Source organism: Pan troglodytes, chromosome 2 (assembly GCF_028858775.2).
Source record: "Pan troglodytes isolate AG18354 chromosome 2, NHGRI_mPanTro3-v2.0_pri, whole genome shotgun sequence".
NCBI lineage: Eukaryota > Metazoa > Chordata > Mammalia > Primates > Hominidae > Pan > Pan troglodytes.
Window position 1 is genome coordinate 18,750,417 of NC_086015.1, and position 23,503 is coordinate 18,773,919.

Consider the following 23,503-nt stretch of genomic DNA (forward strand, 5'->3'; position numbering starts at 1 on the left):
TTATTTTCTTTGTGGTTACCATGGTGATTATAAGTAACATCTTAAATGTGTAACAATCTAGTTTGAATTAATACCAACTTAGCTTTAGTAGCATACAAAGTTATCTGCTCCCGTACAGCTTCCTTCCCACCTCTCTACTTTATGTTGACATTGTTATAAAAAACGTCTTTATGCATTGTGTGCCCATTAACACATATGTACAATTATTGTTTTATGTATTTGTGTTTTAAATCATACAGAAAAAAAACAAAAAAGTTACAAACTGAAAAATATGACAATACTTCTTTTATGTTTACCTATGTAGTTACCTTTATCAGTGTTCTTTATTTCTTCATATAGCTTCAAGTTACTGTCTAGTATCTTTCCATTTCAACCTGGACTCAATGGCATGTTTTGTGGTGCAGGCCTACCAGGAACAAACTCCCTTAGCTTTTGTTTGTCTGGGAATGTCTTACTTTCTCCTTCATTTTTGAAGGATAGCTTTGCTCAATATAGAATTCTAGGCTGAGGCTGGGTGCAGTGGCTCATGCCTATAATCCCAGCACTTTGGGAGGCGTAGGCAGGCAGATCTCTTGAGTCCAGGAGTTTGAGGCCAGCCTGGGCAACATGGTGATAACTTGTCTCTACAAAAAACCTGTCTCTACGAAACAGCCAGGAGTAGTATCACATGCCTGTCATCCTAGCTACTCAGGAGGCTAAGATGGGAGAATCATTGTGCCCTGGAGGTTGAGGCTGCAGTGAGCTGTGATCATGCTACTGCATTCCAGCCCAGATAACAGAATGAGACCCTGTCTTAAAAAAAAAAAAAAAAAAAATTCTAGGCTGACAAGGGTTTTTTTTTTTTCTTGTTTCTCTTTCAGCACTTTAAATATGTCCTCCCACTGCCTTCTAGCAGCCAAAATTTCTCATGAGTAATTGGCTATTAATCTTATTGAGGATTCCTTGAACTTGATGAGTTGCTTCTCCCGTTGTTTTCAAGATGTTATGTCTTTTGATAATTTTATGATAATGTGTATCAATGTAGATCTCTTTGAATTTATCCCACTTTGAATTTGTTAAGCTTTTTAGATATGTAGATTTATGTCTTTCATCAAATTGGGAGAGTTTTAGGCAATTATTTCTTCAAATATTCTTTCTGCTCCTTTCTTTCCTGTCCTTCTAGGATTCCCATTATGTGTCTTGGGTATGTTTGATGCTGTCCCACAGACATCTTAGGCTCTGTTAATTGTTCTTCATTCTTTTTTCTTTCTACTCCTCAAACTAAATAATCTTAATTATCCTATCTTCAAGTTTGCTGACCCTTTCTTCTGCCTGCTTAGATCTATCACTGAATTTTTATTTTAGTTATTTTACTTTTTAACTCTAGAATTTCTGATTGATTACTTTTCATAATTCTTGTCTCTTTATTGATATTTTCTATTAGGTGAGATATTGTTCTCCTGGTTTCCTTTAGTTGTTTTTCCATGGTTTCCTTTAGCTCTTTAAATATAGTTAAGTGGTTGAAGATGGCTGAATAGAAACAGCTCTGGTCTACAGCTCCCAGTGAGATTGACATAGAAGATGGGTGATTTCTGCATTTCCAACTAAGGTACCTGGTACTCCTCATTGGGACTGGTTGGACAGCGGGTGCAGCCCACGGAGGGCAAGCTGAAGCAGGGCAGGGTGTCGCCTCACCCAGGAAGCACAAGGCGTCAAGGGATTTCCCTTTCCTAGCCAAGGGAAGCCGTGAGTGAATGGTAAGAAAAAGAAATAAAGGATATTCAATTAGGAAAAGAGGAAGTCAAATTGTCTCTGTTTGCAGATGACATGATTGTATATTTAGAAAACCCCATCGTCTTGGCCCAAAATCTCCTTAAGCTGATAAGCAACTTCAGCAAAGTCTCAGGATACAAAATCAATGTGCAAAAATCACAAGCATTCCTATACACCAAGAACAGACAAGCAGAGAGCCAAATCATGAGTGAACTCCCATTCACAATTACTACCAAGAGAATAAAACACCTAGGAATCCAACTTGCAAGGAATGTGAAGGACCTCTTCAAGGAGGACTACAAACCACTTCTCAAGGAAATAAAAGAGGGCACAAACAAATGGAAGAACATTCCATGCTCATGGGTAAGAAGAATCAATATTGTGAAAATGGCCATACTACCCAAGATAATTTATACATTCAATGCTATCCCCATCAAGCTACCACTGACTTTCTTCACAGAATTGGAAAAGACTACTTTAAATTTCATATGGAACCAAAAAAGAGCCCACATAGCCAAGATAATCCTAAGCAAAAAGAACAAAGCTGGAGGCATCACACTACCTGACTTCAAACTACACTACAAGGCTACAGTAACCAAAACAGCATGGTACTGGTACCAAAACAGATATATAGACCAGTGGAACAGAACAGAGGCCTCAGAAATAACACCACACATCTACAACCATCTGATCTTTGACAAACCTGACAAATACACGCAATGGGGAAAGGATTCCTTATTTAATAAATGGTGCTGGGAAAACTGGTTAGCCATATGTAGAAAGCTGAAACTGGATCCCTTGCTTAGACCTTATACAAAAATTAACTCGAGATGGATTAAAGACTTAAATGTAAGACCTAAAAACCATAAAAACCCTAGAAGAAAACCTAGACAATACCATTCAGGACATAGGCATGGGTAAATACTTCGTGACTAAAACATCAAAAGCAATGGCAACAATAGCCAAAGTAGATAAATGGGATCTAATCAAACTAAAGAGCTTCTGCACAGCAAAAGAAACTATCATCAGAGTGAGCAGGCAACCTACAGAATGGGAGAAAAGTTTTGCAATCTATCCATCTGACAAAGAGCCAATATCCAGAATCTACAAAGAACTTAAACAAATTTACAAGAAAAAAACAAACAACCTCATCAAAAAGTGGGCAAAGGATATGAACAGACACTTCTCAAAAGAAGACATTTATGCAGCCAACAGACATATGAAAAAATAGTCATCATCACTGGTCATCAGAGAAATGCAAATCAAAACGACAATGAGATATCATCTCACGCCAGTTAGAATGGTGATCATTAAAAAGTCAGGAAACGACAGATGCTGGAGAGGATGTGGAGAAATAGGCACGCTCTTACACTATTGGTGGGAGTGTAAATTAGTTCAACCATTGTGGAAGACAGTGTGGCAATTCCTTAAGGATCTAGAACTAGAAATACCATTTGACCCAGCAATCCGATTACTGGGTATATACCCAAAGGATTATAAATCATGCTACTATAAAGACACATGCACACATGTGTTTATTGCTGCACTATTCACAATAGCAAAGGCTTGGAACCAAGCCAGACGTCCATCAATAATAGACTGGATAAAGAAAATGTGGCACATATACACCATGGAATACTATGCAGCCATAAAAAAGGATGAGTTCATGTCCTTTGCAGGGACCTGGATGAAGCTGGAAACCATCATTCTCAGCAAAATATCACAAAGACAGAAAACCAAACACCACATGTTGTCACTCATAAGTGGGAGTTGAACAATGAGAACACATGGACATAGGGAGGGGAACATCACACACCAGGGCCTGTTGTGGGGTCAGGGGCTGGGGGAGGGATAGCATTAGGAGAAATACCTAATGTAAATGATGAGTTGATGGGTGCAGCAAACCAACATGGCACATGTATACCTATGTAACAAACTTGCACATTGTGCACATGTACCCTAGAACTTAAACTGTAACAATAATATATATATAGTTAAGCTGTTGATTTAAAATCTTTGTCTAGTAAGTCCAATATCTGGGTTTCCTTGGGGACAGTTTCTAGTAAATTTTTTTCCTGTGAGTGGTCCATACTTTTTTGTTTCTTTGCATACCTCAGGTTTTTTGTTGTTGTTGTTGAAAACTGAACATTTTAAATATTAGAATGTGGTAACCCTGGAAATCAAATTTCCCCTTTTCCTTAAGATTTGTTGTTGCTGCTTGTTGTAGTTTGTAGCTGTTTGTTGTTTAGTTACTTCTCCAAACTATTTTTATAAAGACTGTACCATTTGTAATGTGTAGTCTCCATTCAGTTAGGTAAGTGGTCAGCTAGTGATTTGATAGAGATTATCTGGAGCCAAAACAAAAACAAAAACAAAAACAAAACTCTTCCAGTCTTTGCAGATTGGCTCTGTATTGAGACATTCATTCAATGCTTTTAGTCAGGCTGTTCACACCAAGACTAATCTGCATTAGCCTTTACCTTCTACTTTCAAAAAGTCCAGTGGTCAGCCAGAGATGAAAGCTTAGAGTGTTCTCAGGCCTTTTCAAAACATGGTTCCAAACCTGGTATCTATATTCCCTGGTATGCATGTGAGCCTTTCAAAGCCTTATTCTCCCATATACCTCCTTCCCCACCCTCTTTCTTCCCAGGCTTTTTAGCCTACTTATCTGTGCCTCTTCTGTTTCCCCTTGCACCATGAGGCTGTCTGGTATCTTTGTCTTTAAATGCACCTGACAGATGCTTCCCAGGAGGGACTGCTCCAGCCCTGAGAATGTTGCAAGTCAGATAAAACAAAGTCAAGCTCTGAGCTGATCCCTCAGGGAACCTCTAGACAGGCCAGCCCACAGAACCACAATTCCTTGAGAACAAGGTTCATATTGTCCCCTCTGGTACTAGCAAGGCGCACCAGGAACAGGGGCTGTCATTCCATGGATGCTACTGAGCAGGGCTATGAGGGATGGCAGGGGAGTAAGCTTAAAATGCTACAATGCTCTCTTACCAAAATTTAGCAGCATCTTTCTTAATTAAGCATTCCTCTGGTTGTTGCAAGTTTTTTCATTAGATTCCAGAACCTTGGATAAAGTTGTTTCTGACAGTGTTTGCCAGCTTCATTGTTGATCTAGTCAACGGATGTGGTTTTTGAGTTCCAAAATTAGAGTGACCACCATTTTTGGTGGCTTCACTCCCCTCTTTTTATGAGTTTATTTTTAAATCTTTATTTTTATTTATTTTAGAGACAGGGTCTTGCTCTGTCTGCCAGGCTGGAGTGCAGTGGTGTGATCATGGCTCACTATAACCTCGAACTCCTGGGGTCCAGCATTCCTCCCACCTCAGCCTCCCAAGAAACTGGGACCACAGGCATGTGCCACCATGGCTGGCTAATTTTTTAATTTTTAGTAGAGATGATGTCTTGCTATGTTGTCCAGCCTTGTCTGGAACTCCTGGCCTCAAGTGATCCTCCTGCCTCAGCCTCCCAAAGTGCTGAGATTACAGGTGTGAGCCACCATGCCCAGCCCTCCCTCCTTTATAATTTTTAAAACCTATATTCTTTTCTGTGAATTATTTGTTCACTACCTTTGTCCATATTTTATTGGGTTATTAACTTTTTCTAATTGATTTGTAGTATTTTACCTAGTGGAGACATTGGCCACTGTTCTATGGCAGGAGTTTCAAATATGTTTCTCGGTTTGTCATTTGTCTTTCATCTTTGGTTATGATAGTTTTGGTTTTTTGTGTATGTGTATTTTTTTTGCCACAGAGGGATTTTGGAGGCTTTTTTCTTTCATGTAGTTGACTTTATCAATCTTTTTCTATTATGACTTCTGGATTTTTTAGTCATAATTGTAAAAAGCCTTCCCTGCTCCAAAATTATAGAATAATTTCCCCATATTTTCTAGTAGAAACGTTATGGCTTAATTGCCCCACATTTAAACCTTTGATTATTTTGAACTTCTCCCTGGGTAAGTTATAATTAATAGATCCAGCCTCCCCCACCCCCTGCTCTGCCCCAGATATGCAGGTTCTTGAATAAGAGATATTCTTAACAAGTTTGTTCAGCAAGTACTTATCAGTATTAATAGCCCCTGAGAAATAATGCTCATCTTGCATTGCTTTTGTTTCAGGATGTCCTGGTTTCTAATCCTAGCCCTTGCCACTTAATTACCATATGAACTTGGGCACCCATTCACCTCGTGCTGTTTTCTAATCTGTAAATGGCAATAAGAGTTTCTGGGCTGGGCGCGGCGGCTCACGCCTGTAATCCCAGCACTTTGGGAGGCCGAGGCGGGCAGATCACGAGGTCAGGAGATCGAGACCATCCTGGCTAACACGGTGAAACCCCGTCTCTACTAAAAATACAAAAAATTAGCCAGGCTTGGTGGCGGGCGCCTGTAGTCCCAGCTACTCAGGAGGCTGAGGCAGGAGAATGGCGTGAACCCGGGAGGCAGAGCTTACAGTGAGCCGAGATTGCGCCACTGCACTCCAGCCTGGGTGACAGAGCGAGACTCCGTCTCAAAAAAAAAAAAAAAAAGAAAAAGAAAAAAGAAAAAAAAAAGAGTTTCTGTCCTGCCTGTTGCACAGAGTTGTTATAAAATTAACCAAGACAATGTCTGTTCCAAGACTGTGATGCTGTAAAATGCTAAGCATGCTACTGCCTTTCGTCATGTTTAGCATTTTACAGTATCCACAGTCTTGGAATAGACATCGATAAAGGTAGAATCATAGCAGCACTTTCTATTTGGATGGCGCTTATTCCCGTGTAAATACCACAACCCTCACAACAACCCGGTACAGTGTTTGGCACATAGGAGGGGCCCAACAAATATTGGTTTGAATATTTATTGAATCTCTGTTGAATCTTTACTATTTTTCAAATTCTACTGTTTTATTCCACTGAACAAAACACACCAAATTCATGAACTCATGGAACTTGCATTCTAGTAGGACAGAGAAGTGCAATAATAAAATTTAAAAGTAAAAGATATGTTAGACAGCAAGCAATGCTAAGAAGAAAAATAAAACAGGGAAGGGAAAGAGTGGTGGAAGAAGAGGGATGAAATAGGGCACTCAGAAAATCTCATTAAGAAGGTAACGTTTGGACAGAGCCTTGTGAGAGTGACATAATGGCTCTATGGAGGAACAGCAAAGGCCACTATCCTCCAAGACTAAAGGACAAGTGGAGGCCAGTGTGGCCGAAGTGCAGTGAGCAAAGGCAGGAATGCTGGAGAGTAAGAGATGTAAGGAGGACGAAATGCAGGGGGCAGATTCTTGCAGCCTTGAAGCACATGGCAGGGACTTTGGCTTTTATTCTGTAAAAGGTAGAAAGCCACCGGAGGGTTTCGAAGAGAGTAGTGACATGACGTGAGCTAGGTTTTAACAGGATCCCGTGGTCTGAGAACAGACTGAAGACAGGCCAGGGAAGAAAACACAGGACCCATTAGGAGGCATTTGCAGGCAGCCAGGCAAGAATGAAGGAGACTTGGACCACATCCGTGGGGGTGGAGGGGAGGAAAAGTGGTCAGATTGTGGGTCTGTCTTGAGTGTAGAGGGGACAAGCTTGCTGACAAGATTAGATGGGATGTGTTCGGTGTGAGAGAAGGGAGTTAAGGATGACACTAAAGCATTTTTTGACCCAATGGATGGGTGAAGGAGTAACTTGTTACTCTCATTTTGCACTGTGGAAAGAGGCCCAGAGAGGTTAGGGGACCTGTTCAAGGTGGTGCAGCACATTGGCAGCAGGGCCCAGACTAAAATCTGCCTGCAGCAGGGCCTTTGACCAGCAGGAGCCAGGGGGCTCTGGGAACCACAGACCTTCACCACCTTCTGAGGGTCCCTGTGCACTGTGCTCCTCCTTGCAGAGGGAAGGCCCGCGAGGGGCGCAGCCCCACCAGGTGGGCGGCCTTGCCCTCAGACTGCCCGCTGGTGCTGCGGAAGCTCATGCTCAAGGAAGACGCCCGTGCTGGCTGCAAGTGCCTGGTGAAGGCGCCCCTGGTCTCTGACGTGGAGCTGGAACGCTTCCTGTTGGCGCCCCGAGACCCCAGGCAAGTGCTGGTGTTTGGGATCATCTCAAGCCAGAACTTCACCAGCACTGGGCAGCTCCAGTGGCTGCTGAACACTCTCTACAACCACCAGCAGCGGGGCCGTGGCTCCCCCTGCATCCAGGTTGGTCTGGGCCCAGTGAGGAGGCCCTGGAGGCCAGGGGCAGGGGTAGTGGGGCAGTCCGAGAAAACCCCCACAGTGCTAGGACTGGCTGAGCACCTGCCTGAGGGGCCACCCTCCTTCAGCTCCTTTCTCCTTGGAGCCTTTGTGTGTACTCTCCTGTCTGCAGTGTCCTCCCTCCCTCTGCTTCTCTCCTTCCCACTCATCCTCTAGTTCTAAGGTGAATGTCACCACATAAGGGCCAGGCCCTCTTCTGACCCTTGAGACAAAATCAGGGCACTGTCCTTTCCTTCCAGTTTGTGACTGTTTGTTGGTGTAAATATTTAGAGCACGGGCAGTGCTCACCACTGAATCCTCAGGGCTCTGAAAATACTTGTAGACTGTCACAAGTACCCACTGTGTGCTGGGCATGGACCGGGCCCTGGGCACCCAGCATGACTCAGATGCAAACCGGGCCCTAGAGGAGCTCCCAGTGTGGCAGCAACTCCAGCACTGCCAGTGAGGCCGTGAGAGGACAGCTCTGGGCACACAAGAGCCTGGGAACATGTGCCTGCTGCCATCTGGGGGTCCGGAGGGCCATCCAGGTTAAATGGGGTTTTGGCAGGTGATTAATGTTCCTAGAAGAGGCAGTGGCCTGTGCGGAGGGGGACAGGAGAGAAGCACTGCTCAAGGTCCCGGCTGGTTATGGCTGAGGTCTAAAGGGAGGCTTCCGGCCCATGGAACCCACTCCTGCCTACTCATCGCTGCAGTAGAGTCGTTCCCACCTATCAGGCTTATGTAATCCTCCAAGCATGCGGTCATTCCCAGCAACATTGGCACAGTTTGAAGGCTGGCCCCAACCCCAGACCAACTGGAGCAAAGGATGGCACATGAGCACATGAGCTGGGTGTCCACATGGTGACTTCCTTCAAGCCCTGTTTGCCCTCCTGTCTCCTAGAATCCGCTGTCTTTGCCCATTTCCCAATTGCTGCTGCAGAGTTCTGGGTTTTCATGTACACCAGGGGTAGGGGTTCTGCATGGACACCCTCCTCCCAGAAGTGGCCCCTCCCTGACTCTGGCACGTCCACCCTCGGGTCTGTGCTCCAGACCTTCTGAGCAGACACCAGTAGCCCTTTGACCATCTCAGTCCAAGAGTGTAGACTCAGCCACAAGCCTTTTCACTTGTCCCATACAGCAAAGCCATGTTTGTTTTCCAGAGCCAACCTCTAATTTAGTTCAATCCAGTGAGCATGTATTGAGTTCATTCTGTGTGTCCGTCCATGTAGAGACAGATAAAATCCCTGCACACGGGGGAACTTAGAGTTGATTTTAGCTTATCATGGGGCTAGTCGTTGTTCGCTAACAGTTGTCCCTAAGCAATTGGAGTGCTCAGGTTGCCAAGCCCAGCCATGAACAGTGTGAGTGAGGACAGGGCGTGGCCTGAGGCAGTTGAAGTTCATAAAGGAGTGGGCAGCAGGCCTGGAGGACAGACTTGGAAGCAGGTGTCAGATTAGGGTGTCTTTGGTGAATGCAGAAATGTTCCCAGACTTTCTCTTTCCCTGACAGCTAGAACACTGGGTGTGGTTCTGAGTTTCATATTGTAGACGGAAAGGATAGCTGGAGGCACCTGGAAATAAGGCAGATAAAATGGGAAGACAGCACATTGGCTGTATTAATAGATTTGAGGCATCCAGAAAGAAGGAGGGGAGAGAGGCCAGCTTTCCTCTGAATTGCCCAGACCCTACCTTGAGGTGTGGGTTCAGTTCAGGTCCTCTCCCTGGATATAGTGACTGGGAGGGTCCTGAGGGGCTTGCCAGGAGTGGGTAGGGAGTGGGGGAATTCTTTATGCTGTGTAAAGTAGACTCAAAAGCCTGGAAACGGGTCCACCTAAGAACACAGTTCCCATCTTCAAACCTCTGCAGTGCTACCCCCAGGGCAAGGGAGCAGTCACATTCTGTGGACCCCAGAGAGCCAGGCTAGTGGGAGTCACATGTGGGACAGCCATCTCGGAAATGGCCTTCTCCCCTAGCGGGCTCTAATCAGATCCAGGGACATCCTCAAGGTACAGTCATGGGAGGTGTGCATGCAGGCCCAAGGGCCCCTGGAGCAGGAGGAGTTGGGGAGAGGGAGTTGTACAGGGCTCCAGGACTCAGGGGGAACCAGGCCTAGCCGAGAATATGGCAATCCAGGTACATCTTATTGGCATGGGGGTGACCAGTTCTCATATTTCTCTCCTGGTAGTGCCGGTATGACTCCTACCGCCTGCTGCAGTATGACCTGGACAGCCCCCTGCAGGAGGACCCTCCCCTGATGGTGAAGAAGAACTCTGTGGTGCAGGGGATGATTCTGGTGAGCCAGCAGGGACTTGCTATCCACTGCCTGCCACCCCAGCCGCAGCCACCTCTGCCCCTGCAGAATCACACATGTGGGAGGAGGAGGAGAGAGGAGAAGAAGGGAGGGGCTGCGGAATTATCTCCCCACCCTGGCTGAGGCCCAGAGAGCAGGAAGACTGACCAAGAGTCACCCAGCACACAGAGCTGGGGCTGAAGCCCAGGACCCTATGTGTCCCCCATCCCAGGAGACTGAAGGGACAGGTGACATTCAACCTAGCAAATCAAATTCCCTTCATCTGTTTGTTTTTAAATGGCTTTATCCTAAAAACAGTGTACTGTAAATACTTACACATGTTCTTTATGGAAAGCTTAGAAAATATAATTTAGAAAATAATGACATCATCAGATCACTCAGAGAGTCTCATTTGCTCATCCCACAGATATGTACCTGGCACCTGCAAGGGCCACCACATGCTAACATTTTGGTGTCTGACCTTTGCAGTCCTTTTCTGCATATATTCTTTGCAATTCTTCTTTTTAAATTAAAATACCATGAGCATTTCCCCATGTCCTTATATAGTTGTAACACCTGATTTTTAACTACTGTGTAAGAGTCTGTCTTCTTTTTTTTTTTTTTTTTTTTGAGACAGAGTCTCACTCTCTCACCCAGGCTGGAGTGCAGTGGTGTAATCTCGGCTCACTGCAACCTCTGCCTCCCGGATTCAAGTGATTATCCTGCCTCAGCCTCCCAAGTAGCTGGGACTACAGGTTCCCACCATCATGCCCGGCTAATTTTTGTATTTTTAGTAGGATTGGGGTTTCACCATACTGGCCAGGCTGGTCTCGAACTCCTGACCTTGTGATCCGCCCACCTTGACCTCCCAAAGTGAAGAGTCTGTCATTTTATCTATTTGTGCTGTTTTTGTTGACATTTAAGTCATTTGTATTTTTTTGCCATAACAAATAATGCCGTCATGAATATTTTTGCACAGAAATATTTGGATAGGTGTCTACTTGTTGGGGACTGACCTGTGGGGGTGGGAGCCCTGCCCTCAAGGGGTTCCCATTCCATGGGATGAGCTGAAACGTACATACACAGCAGGAGAACACATTTCTGGCCCCAGGGCTCCGTGGGGTTGTATGTGAAGTGCATTTGAGCTGGGTGGCCAAGCAGGCAGAAGGGAAGGAGTGCTGCCCTCCCCAAGTTGCCCAGGGAGGTATGGCTGAGCCAAACCCCTGACCAGGCCCCCAGATCATAGGGCAACCCCACCGTCCCAGCCTGGGCAGGGGCTGGACTTAGCCATACCTCCCTGGGCAACTCAGGGAGGGCAGCACTCCTTCCCCAGCCACCCCAGGCCTGCCTCACGGCATAAGCTCTGAGAGCCTGTGGCGCTGTTCTAGTGAAATTCCAAACTTGCCTGTCTTATCAGTGGACACTGCTGTGCTGATGTGCTGAGGATCTCTCCTCATTTCCTTCCTGTCAACAGATGTTTTCCGGGGGGAAGCTCATTTTTGGGGGCCGTGTTTTGAATGGATATGGCCTCAGCAAGCAGAATCTGCTGAAACAGATCTTCCGGTCTCAACAGGATTACAAGATGGGCTACTTCCTGCCGGATGACTACAAATTCAGGTAAAACAGGAAACACGCAGGATGAGGGATGGGCCTGGGGAGGTATGGAGGGCAGAAAGGAGACTTGGGCTGTGAAAGGGGAACTGAGGGGAGCAGGCGGGGCTGAAGGGATGGAGTGGGGAGGGGGGCTGGAGGTGGGAAGCCTCCACCTGTGGCACACACATGGCAAAAACTGCGGCAGGAGGACTTTGCAGGTGGGCAGGGGAGAGATGGGAGCAGGTGCAGAGTGGGAAGGGGTGTGTGAGCAAGGCCATGTTGTGGGTTTCTTTGGGACACAAGTTTGGAAAAAGAGCCCCCTTGGGGAAAGAGGGACATGGGAATGCTTGCACAGTCCCTGTTTCTGTTGGAATATTCTAGACAGGTTTGGTGGGCAGGAGCTCTGGCTACACCCCCTCTCTGTCCCACCACACCCTACCACCACCTCATGTGCAAGCTGGGCTCTGCTTCTGCTTTGTTTTTTTGTTTGTTTGTTTTGAGAGAGGGTCTCACTCTGTTGGCCAGGCTGGAGTACAGTGACGTGATCATAGCTCACTGCATCCTTGAATGGCTGGGCTCAAGTGATCCTCCTGCCTCAGCCTCCCCACACAGACAAAGGCCATTCATGAAGTGATCCAAGGCCCCTGTAGCAGGAAATGCTGGCTTAAGTCTGCCTCTGGGCTTCTGAGCTTGGGCTTTTCAACCAGGTGATGCCAACTTGTTGAGCACCTCCTGGGCCCAGCTCTCGTGAGATGATCTTCTTGAGCCGAGAGACCTAGCTTTGAGTGGCTCAAGAAGAATACATCCTAGTCCAGGAAGGAGCCTGCGCTGCATGAAGCGCCTGAAGACTGCTTTAGGGGAACATGAGCAGATTTGAGAATGCCTGGGCAGCACGGTGCAGTGAGACACTTGCAGGATGAGGTTGGAGCCCCTGCTCCACTCTACTGGCTGGGTGACTGTGGTGAATCAGTTTACCTCCCTAATCCTCTGTTTCCTCACCTTCAAAATGAGGAAATAATGCCCACCTTGAGAGGCTGTGAGGATCTCATGAAAGTGTGTTTGTTAAAGAGCTTTGTGAACTGTGAAGCAAATGATGGGGCATGTGGAAAGTCTTATTTATACGCAGACCTGGGGTATGCAGCCCTAAGTCCTGTGACTGCACCCCCACAGCACCGAGTCTGGGCACCCCCTACTCCCACACAGCACCCTCAGTTTTCTAGGAGTCCTTATGCCCTTCTCACTGCAGTAAGCTGAGTCTGGGCCTTGTCCGAGTGGGGCAACCCACTTCTGGAGGAACTGAAGAGGTCATGCCAAGTGACCCCCACAACTCAGAGCACTCAGCGGGGAAGGCAGGCCCAGGAGGAGCCTGTGGATGGTAAGGAGGAGCAGATGCTGAAAGGTGCAGACAGAAAAGTCACTGAGACCCCACTGCCTGAGACTTCAAGAGGGAGAGGGCTTGGTGGTCCTTGAAGACCAGTCACCAACAATCCCAGGGAGAAAGACAGAGGCACCAAGGGCAGGACAGGACAGGGGGACGCTGTTGGGAAGGGCCCAGGCTGAAGATGAACTGAGGCTGCAGGAAGATGCCAAAGAGGACCAGCAAGGGCATTTTCAGAAACATTCAGAAGAAGGCTAGCCTGCTATGGTGCATGGGGAGTGAATGTCTTAGCCTGTTGAACATTTATTTCCCACTGTCTGGAGGCTGGTAAGTCCAAGACCAAGGCGCCAATGGATTTGGTGTCTGGGAAGGGCTGCTTCCTGGTTCATAGATGGCGCCTTCTTGCTGTGTCTTTGCATGGCAGAAAGGACGAGGGTCTCTCTGGGGCCTGTTGTATAAGGGCACCAATCCCATTCATCAGGGTCCCACCCTCATGACTGACTGCCTTACCTCCCAAAAGCTCTGCCTCCCAACACCATCACCTTAGGGATGAGGATTTCAGCATATCAATTTGGGGGGACATAGACGTTCAGACATCACAGTGGAGGATGCCAGAAAGTAGTTACAAAGAGACATAGCTTTTATTTGGCTCTAGATGTCCTCAAAAGGAAGATGCTCTTTAGTAGGAAATGACAGTTTAAGGAGTCCGGCCACCTTTCATAGCTGCGTGACCTGTGTAAAACACTCACCCTCTCTGTGCGCCAGCTTCTTTGTAGAGTGAGACTCACTGTATTGGGTTATGGGGATTAGAGGAGTCAGCACATGGGAAGTGCTGGCACATAGCTCACGTTTACTGAGATTACTGCCTACCCTTGTTAGTGATATTATTATCATTAAAATGAGCTCTGCTCTCCTAATTTGTTATATTCAAGGATTCTGAAAGAACTTAGTGGTATGCTTACAACAGTCTTCAACAATTGTTCAGGAATGGTGAGGAAAGAATCAGAAAACTAGACACACATACATACACACAAACCAGATACACACATATACAAACTATACGCATACATACAAACTATAAACACACGTAAACTAGACACACATGTACACACGTTAGATTCCTGCACATACTAGATGCTCAAACACACACAAACTAGACACACAGAAGTAGACACAAACTAGACACACATACACATGCATACACTATACACACATATACACAAACCAGACACACACAAACTAGATAGAAACATACACACATACATACAAACTACAAACATGCACACAAGATGGTCTAGGTTCTTGAAAATGGAAAGAGGCAGATTCGTGAAACTATTAACCAGTAGGACTCCTCCTAATCCTAGAATAGCCAAGTGGGTTGATGGTTTAAGAGCACTTAGGTGAAAAAAGGAAATAGAATCTTTAATTGAAAGCATTGCCATAGCAGTCGTTCCTATAATCCGTATCTGTGAAACAAACCACCCAAGCTTTGTAGGATAAAACAACACAATCGTTTATTATTATTATTATTATTATTATTCTCTGTCATGGTCCTGGTGCCAGCTGGGCTCAGCTAAGTGGTTCTTGTTTGGCGGGAGTGAGAAGGTCTGTCATACAGTTACAGTCAGAAGTTGTCTGGGGCTAAGTCATCTCCAAGGTTTGCGCACTCCCATGCCTGGTGGTCAGTGTGGGCTGTCAGCCAGACCACTCAAATGTAGCCTCTTCAAGTGGCCTGGGCTTCCTCACAACATGGTGGCTGGGTTCCAAGAAGGAGCTTCCCAGGAAAGGGCCAGCAAGAAGCTGTCTTGCCTTTCATGCCTTAGCCTCATAAGTCATGCAGCATCACACATTCCATTGCACTGAAGTCCCTAGGGCCAGCCCATATTCAAGGTCGGGGGGAATTAGACACCACCTCTTGATGGGGAAAGAGTGTTGAAGAATTTGTGGACATGTTTGAAAAGTACTCCATCCACCCCAGTTCCTCTTCCAGCAGGGTGACTTGTTAGTAGTACAAGACGTGCTGTTGGCCGGCCGCATCACCTGGATTCCAGAAGATGCTGGGTGAAATCTCACAATGTCCTCATGGACAAGGTGGATGCATGTGGTTCAGATGGTAGCTTCTGCAGCCACACCCCAGTGAGTGAGGTTCAGCAGCAGCCTAAAGGGCAGACCTCTGTGATTGGCCGGTCCATTTATTTTCTAAATATGCAACCAGGATGAATACATAGAAGGCTTGCTGATCAGTTGTGCCCTTGAGGGAGAAGAGATGGCTGAATCAAGGTCTCAGCAGGCTCAGTTGCTACGGGATGGTTTGGGGGAAAGAATAAATGTTCACCTTTAGGTTTGGAAGGCTGATGGTCAGAGGCCATGGAAGGGGTAGCGTGAGGGACCATTATGCTGGAAACAGTCTCTGAAATCTGAAGAATCCATGCCTAGAGCAAGGGAGTCTGCAGTGCCAGGAGCTGACATTGTTTTCTATGTCCTCCGTTTACTGAGGGATGTTGGCCAACAGCTTTGCATCTAGAGTGCTAGGAGAGGGAGGCCCTCACTGTTGCTTGGTGGGAATCATGTCTTCCTTACCCAGAGTAGACTTGGCTTTGCACAAATGTGGGGGGGAGTCCAGGAAATCCTTCCGTGGAGGTGAGGAGGTGGAGAGAAAAGCAATAGGTGAGCAGAGCAGGTGCAGGGAAGCTGGGCTGGAAGCCAGGTCCGGTCAGGTTGGGGTGGCCACCAGGCTGGGGGCACTTCAGCCTTCTCTTTCCTCAGAGGAGCTGGCCACAGAAAGAGTTCTTAATGTGGGCCTGGCGTCTGTGAAGCCGCCATGGAGAGGCAAGGGCCAGGAGCAGGAAGAGGAACCCACAAAGGAGCCAGGCCGTAGGTGCTGGGGAAGAAAGGGTCCCCACGGGGGCCTCCTGAGCTCCAGCAGGGGCTGGGGCAAGCTGTCACCTGGCAGGTAGATTGCCTTCTGACAAACAGAGCAGAACTGTGAGGGCCTGCCAGGCCAAAAACAACTGGGGGAGTCTGCAGGGCCTCTGGGAGTGGCGGGCCCTGTGGGCTGCACCAAGATAAGGCCGCAGAAGGCTCCAAGCTTGGGAAACAGCAGCCCAGCTTGGGGCCAGGACTGATCAGAGACCAGAGCTGTGTGAGGCTTGGAGCCTCCCTGTCCCCCACTCAGCCTGTGCCTTTTCTCCTTTCTTATGTGGCAGATAGTGATCCCCTCCCCAGGGCAGCCTTGTGCGGGGCACTGGGTCACATCTGGCTCAGCCCCTGTCCTTGCCAGACTCTTCCCAACTGGGCACCAGCACAATAGGGAACGGAAAGGCCAAGGGCCCATCCTCACTCCCGAAAGCTTCCAGGCCCCCAGATGGAGGGGACTGAGGGAGCTCTGACACCTGGTAGGGTTCAGGAGGCTGGAGCTGCCAGGAAAGCTTTCAAGCGGCCAGCAGTAGCCAGGCTGGGAAGAACAGCCCAGAACACATGCAGAGCTCATGAGTCTGCACCATGTCCACCTGCACACGACAGTCACTGCTATGCCCCTGCCTCCCTCATCACCCTCAGGGGCAGCCGGCGAGGGGGAGGGGGGTCACACACTAGTTACTATTTGCAGGCCCCTATCTGTGCCAGTGAGCAGAGGTGCTGCCCCGCTGCACTCATACAGCAGTGGGGACGAGGTACACAAGAGACCAGGACTGGACTTGTGACAGTGGTGACGGGGCGTGAAGGGCCCACCAGGCAGGGAGGGCAGTTGGCCCTCTTAGCTCAGCCTGCCAGCACCCAGGATGCAGAGAGTGGGTAGGTGAAGAGGTGGGGCGCCAGGGTAGCTGGAAGCCAAGTGCGGGCGGCCTGACCCCCAGCCAGGGCGGCTGTCCCCTTCCTGAGTGTGGCCAGAGCTGTGGGAGGCTTTGAGGAGCGTGGCCGGGCAGCTTTGTCAGGATGACGGCTCCGACTCACTGTGGAAGATGTCTTGGAGCACGGGAGACCAGCGAGGGCCGGGAGCCTCTGCTTTGTCCCTCCATTGTCACATCCTCCTGCTGGGACCTCTCGGAAAGGCCGGTCTCCATCTACCTAGGACTGGAGCTAACTGGCCAACTGTCTGCCTCGCCTGCTAGCCTGTTAGGTCCCCAGGATGGGAATGTGCCACACCTGGTGTCCTGGAGCCCTCACAAGTGTCTAGGGTGGAGGCGCCTGGCAGTGCCCCTTTGTGGTGCTGTCCGTGGGCCTGGCATGGGGTGGTGGGGAGAGGAGAGTGAAGCCTTGGGCTCCAACCCCAGCTGCTAGGCAATGTGGGAGTCTGGTGGGTGAGCTTCCTGCAGAAAAGATGACCTCGGGCCCTGAGCGCCCATATTAGAGAAGGGAAAGTGGAGGCCCAGCCAGGGTAGGGAGGTGCCCTGGAGAGACAGTGTGCCCAGGTGATGGCACAAACCTGGCCTTGCCCTTGCTGGGCCTCAGTCCCCTCCTTGTGGGATGGGGGTGTAGTTCTTTCTGGACCATTCTCAGAGGAGTGAGTTGAGAGGATCAGAAGCTGTCAGAGATGACTGCACCTGTGATGACAAAGTGTTCCTTAAACTGTCATGTGCCCTGTGAACTGCAAAGCCCTGTGTAAACTTTAATGCACCCGGTAAGCCACAGAGTACTTTGCAAACTGTCATGATTTCTGTAAAAGACAAAATCCTTTGTAAATTGCCACATGTCCCCAAAATCACAAAGGGCTTTGGGAGCAGCAATGTGCCCTGTAAACCAGAAAGCATCTTCCACACTGCTGTGCGCCCTCACAGGCCTGCTCTCCAGAACAGCAGAGCACTCCGTAAGCTACTGTGAGCCCCGTAAAGTGCTCTCTAAACTGTAATGCGCCTCCTACCCTTCAAAGCACTTTGTAAACCATAAGACACTCTAGAAGGGACAAAGCACGGTATAAACTGTCAAGGGCTCTGTGAAACGCAGACCACACTACCAACTGGAATGAGACCTGATAAAGACAGAGCGCTACAGAAACACCAATGTGAGCCTCAAGAGGCTTTGTATCCTGTAACGTGCTATCCAGATGGGAGGGGAAGCTCTTTACAGCTGCGCCACTTGGTAGCACCCCTGCCCCTTGCCCACCTCAGAAGAGGCAGGAAGAGACTAGGTGGAGGCAGGAGGGGTAGGCAGGGTAGTGGGGAGGGCACAGGGTGAGGAGACTGGGTCTCTAGTTGGATCAGCAGTGCAGGGGGCCCATACCCTCATCAGCTGCATACACCAAGACCCCTCCAAGGATGGAGCTGTGGAGAGCAGGCCCCGTGCTCAGCAAGGAGCCAGCCACCGCCAGGCCCTCCCTCTATGATGCTGCTCCGAGGAACAGCAATCCACCCTTACTGGCTGCTCATGCCAGCAACCCCACACCCCACTCAGCCCAAGGAAGCCCCTTGGACAGGCAGGGGAAGGGCATGCAGACGTAGGCTTTCCTGACTTGATCCTACAGGCAATGGGAAGCTAATGAAGGTTCTTGAGCTGAGAGAGACTTGATCAGAGTTGGGCTGTAGACTCATGAACCTGGCAGGGACTGGGTTGGGGCTAAGCAGGGTATCATGAGCTTGTCACAGCAGCAGACAGTAATGATGGATGAGGATGGTGTTAAAACTACCTCTTTTCTGGACTGGGGCCTGAGGGGGCACTGAGTAGAGAGAAATTACCTTCCTGAAGTAGACCAGGGGCTCAGAAACAGTGGGCTAGCCGCAACACCATGGGGAGGTGGGCTCCACACCCGATCTGTTCTTGTGGATGCTTTTCCTTTTCACTGTGGTGAGTACAAAGGCTTTGAAATTCCTGGAGGGACTGGCCTGTTGCAAAGCCCTGGATGGTCTTTTTTGCTTATCCCTGACCAAGGATGGTCTCAGAATCAACCTCTAGATTAGTCTTCCAGAGAAGCACTGGCCCACTGTCAGCAGGGACATGTGTTCCTGTCACCCCAGCAGGACAGCTGTGTGGCTCTGCTGGCCTAGTCGTTCACGGTCCTCTGATGTCCCCATCATTTGGTTCATTCGTTCATTCACTCACTCATGCCTGGCTAAGAGCCAGACACAGGAGGTGCCAAGGTGCTGAGACCAAATCCTGCCGAGGCACTTGCAGGGCAGATTCATAGAGCTGTGAGCAGTGCACCATCATAAGCATGGAGGCAGAGGGGACGGTGGAGGAAATCTCACCTTCTGCTAGAGCTCAGAGGGCTTGGCAGAGGAGGGGACCTGGGAGGCTGGCTTGAAGGATAAGAAGGTGGCCCAGCAAAGGAGGAGAGGGAAAAGGCACTCAGGAGGGGCTGGGGCAGGCAAGGGCTCAGTGCACCGCAGGAACCTGTGAGCAGGAGGGCTGTGGATTTAGGGGAGCCACCAAGACAGGCTGTTAGAAAAACATGCTGATAGTTTGGGCCAGATTCTGACAGACCCTGAAGCAGGCGTCATGCCGTGGGGGCTGGAGCTTACCCCTGCAAGCATCAGGGAACCACACACTGGCTTTAAGTGGGAGAGACAAGGCCAGATCAAGGAGGACCAGCCCTCTGGTGGGGCGCGGGGTAGGGGCACTGGACGGAAGAGGGTGAGGCTGGAGACAGGGAGAACAGGGAGGAGGCCAGTACCCAGGGTGGGGACATTTCCCAACTGCTGGGACGGAGGGGCTGGCTGTGAACTCGGGGCCTTCTATAGGTATTTAGTCCTAGAGCTGAGCTCAGGGAGGAGGTGCTCTGGGAATGAATGAAAGAAAGAAAGAATGAATGAAATGTCCAGGTGAGGGGGACCATGCTTCTTTCTGAGCCTTTTCCCCTGCACTCCTCAAGCACTCAACACCAAACAGAGTTGCTGGGACCTCCTCCACATCCACCCTGGGCTGGGGCTCTAGGGGGGCCCTGGAGGAGCCCATCAGCCTACCCTGCGTCTCCTGCCCTCCACCCCGCCCCCTGAGAATGGCAGGGACTGGACCATAGGCCCAGACACTTCCACAGTCCACCTCTTCTCAAAGGGCCTCAGGCAGGCCTCTAAGAGTGGCGTTTAAAGGGTCAGCTTAGTTTAGTGTGTGTGCTCCTTGTGAGGCTGGATTGGAGGTAAGGGGCTGCAAAGAGGCGTTAATTTGCCAAATGTAAACGTTGTGCATACACCCAGATTCTGAGGCCCTGTCTCGGCATTTCTTGGTGTTTAGTTTTTCTAGGGCCCTTGAAATGATGGAGTAGGCTGTGTCTCCTCTTGTCTCTGAAAGGCCCTGGCCTTAAGCAAGTCACCTGTGATTCCCTTGCTTGATCTATACAAACAAAACAGATTTAGACAGCCCCTAAACACTGTTTCTTGCTCTAGGCCTTGTAGGATGGCCCCTGCCTGGACAGTCCCTCCACACCCACTTCCTGTCCCCAGTCCAGACTTAGCCACATACTCCCAGAGCTACCTCAAGCCCCCTCCCCAAGCCATGCCCCTTTCTTCAGCACCAGATACTGCTACCCATGACCCCCACCAGGTTGTAAACTCCTCAGGGCCGGACGCATAGTAGAGGCTCAGTAAATATGACCGAGTGACTAGGCAGTGCATACATGGGCCAGTCCTGTCTCTGCCATTGACTTACTATGTGCCCGTGAATAAGCCCACTCACCTCTCTGGACTTCAGGGCCCCTGTCAGGAAAATGGGACAAATGTCCCAGAGTTACCTGCTTCCCAGGGCTGCTGTGAATCTCAGAAACATCCTGTAACTCAGAAACACTGACAATGAACGGCTGCAAAGCTGTGAGGTGTGGCACAAAGGTAAGGAATAGCCACGTTTGTGTTTGCTGGAGCTGCTGTAACAGGGGGCTGTGGTCTGAAAGTGTGTCCCCCCAAAGTTCATGTGTTGAAATCCTCACCTCCAAGGCAATGGTTTAGGAGGCAGAGCCTTGGGGAGGTGATTCATGGGATGGAACCCTCATGAATGGGATTAGTGCCCTTATAAAAGGCCCCAGAAGGACGCTCGCCCCTTTCCCTGTGTAAAGTTATGAGAACACAGCCATCTATGATGCAGCAGGTCCTCACCAGGCACTGAATCTGCCGGTTCCTTGATGACGGGCTTCCCAGCCTCCAGAATGGAGAGGAACCTCTGTTGTTTCACAGCCACCCAGCCTATGGTATTTTGTAATAGCTGCTCGAACAGCCTAAGACACAAAGGTGACCCAAACTGAGTGGCTGAAACAACAGAAATTCATCCTCTCACAGTTCTGGATGCCAGAAGCTTGGACCAAGTTGTGGGCAGGGCCACGCTCTTCCAGAAGCTGCTAGGGAGGCTCAGTCCCAGGCCTTGCTCCCTGTTCCTGGTAGCTCCTTGGCCTATGGCCACAGAACTGCAGTCCTCACATGGCATTCTCCCACATTTCCCCTTCGTAGAGGAACACCAGTTATGTTGGATTGGACCCACCCTCCTCCAGTGTGGCCTCATCTTAACTAATGATGTCTGCAGGGACCCTATTTCCAAATAAGGCCACATTCCGGGGTCTTGGGGTTTAGGACTTCTACATATGTATTTGGGGGACATGTGTTCAGCCCACAATACCACACATGATGACACATTTCCTTTGCCCCCTGTCATCTCTCCTGTGGTCACTTACGGAGCCCTCCCGCCCCACCGCAGGCATTTGCTATGGTCAGTGTTGGGGGTGCAAGTGTAGCAGCATTTGGGTTAGGGCTAATCCAGCCCAAAATAGAAGCCAGGGAAGCCAACCTCCAGCATGTCACTGGGTCCCCAAGGAGGTCAGATTCTCCCTTTGCTGCCCTCAGGAGGAGAAGCACTTGTGTCCTTGTCTGTCCAGGCTCCCAGAACACTGATGGGACAGCGTGCGGTGCACCCTGGGCCCTGAGCACTGCCCCTGACCCTGCCTCCCCTGCAGTGTTCCCAACTCTGTCCTGAGCCTGGAGGATTCTGAATCAGTCAAGAAAGCCGAATCAGAAGATATCCAAGGAAGCAGCTCCTCATTGGCCCTGGAAGACTATGTGGAGAAGGAGTTATCTCTGGAGGCTGAGAAGTAGGTGACCACATCAGCTGCCAGAATGGGCGTGGCTCACAGCAGGCCACCTCGGGGCTATTTGGCCTTGGGCAAGTCACTCCCCCCAGGCGTGGCCTGGGTCATGTCCAACCATCCCTGACATCTAGCCCATGTAATCAACACAATATTGGGCGGGCATGCAGGCTGCCCTGGAGCTGCTCGCAGTGGTCTGGGTGGTAGAGATGGAGGCCTTTTGTAGACTTTGCAGCAAAACCCCACAGCCCAGACCCATTAGTCTGAGAAGGGTGGAGACTGCCCCGCTGTCTCCTTGCAAGAAACTTGCTGCACCTGTTAAAAGCCACTTACTTGCTGGTGCTGGTAACCATGAAATGAATCACACATTCGGCATGGCGTGGAAATCACATATTTCTCATGAAGATAGAAAAGCAAAATTAGGAGCATGTAGAAAGGTCACAGGTGCTACTGGGGCCCTCTGGTTGGAACAGCACCCAACAGCCTCACCTGTGCAAGGGAGAGGGGCCTTGCCCCTCCTGGCCCAACCGGGCCTGGGCTCTGGGCACTGTGAAGAACAGCCCTTCTGCCTCCCAGCCCTCTATTTTGATCTTTAGGACAAGAGAGCCTGAAGTGGAGCTACATCCTCTCAGCAGGGACAGCAAGATAACCAGTTGGAAGAAGCAGGCCTCCAAGAAGTAGCACCATCCTGGCGGCAGCCAAGTGAGCCAGGCCCCGGCCCGGGGTGCTGGGGCTTCTTGCCAGCCCAGCCCTGCCTCCCCGGTCTCCCACCCTGTCCTCCAAGCCTCTATAATAAACCAGCGGGCCTCCAGCATTGGGGTGAGGCTCTGGGGAAGGACAGACCCAGCTCATTCTGTCTTCTGTGAGGCTAGAGGCCCCCAACAGACTTGTCCCAGGTCACGTCCTTGGAAACTCGGTTCCCCCAATGCAGAACTTCCTCTGCGGCCAGTTAAGTCAGCTGAGGCCCTCCCACACTCAAGGAAGGAAGCTACCTCCAAGAGGTAGCGTGAGGATAGGTGACCCAGTAACCCCCAGGATGCCCAGATGGGACTGAACTGGGCCTCCTATACCCTTCCTGGGTGAGGGAGGCTCAGTCTATGGTGTAGGTGGGAAAGACAGCAAGAAGAGAACAGTGAAGAGGCAGAGAGAAAGGCCAAAGACAAGGAAGAAGAGACAAAGGGAGAAATGAGAGGAGGAGCAAGGAGAGAGAGGAAGAAAAAAGTGAGGGGGGAGGGGAGGGGGTAAGAAAGAAGATGGAGGAGGGAGAAGGAGAGAGGAAAAGTAGGAGGAATAAACAAGGAGGGA

At 49.6% G+C, this 23,503-nt stretch overlaps 1 protein-coding gene across 5 annotated transcripts in view; it reads left to right on the top strand.

Annotated features, from left to right (window-relative positions):
- Positions 1–23,038, top strand: part of C3H3orf20 (chromosome 3 C3orf20 homolog) — a 97,707-nt gene extending 74,669 nt beyond the window's left edge. For 4 of the 5 annotated variants that reach the window (XM_003309638.5, XM_016940536.4, XM_009444939.4 and 1 more), the window contains exons 13-17: positions 7,610–7,913; positions 10,131–10,238; positions 11,710–11,852; positions 22,070–22,204; positions 22,795–23,038. In XM_003309638.5, coding sequence (XP_003309686.1) covers positions 7,610–7,913; positions 10,131–10,238; positions 11,710–11,852; positions 22,070–22,204; positions 22,795–22,879 — 775 coding nt within the window. In that variant the 3' untranslated portion in view covers positions 22,880–23,038. The remainder of the gene's footprint in view (positions 1–7,609; positions 7,914–10,130; positions 10,239–11,709; positions 11,853–22,069; positions 22,205–22,794) is intronic. The other variant, XR_010155504.1, reaches the window with a different exon arrangement.
- Positions 23,039–23,503: the final 465 nt, after the last annotated feature.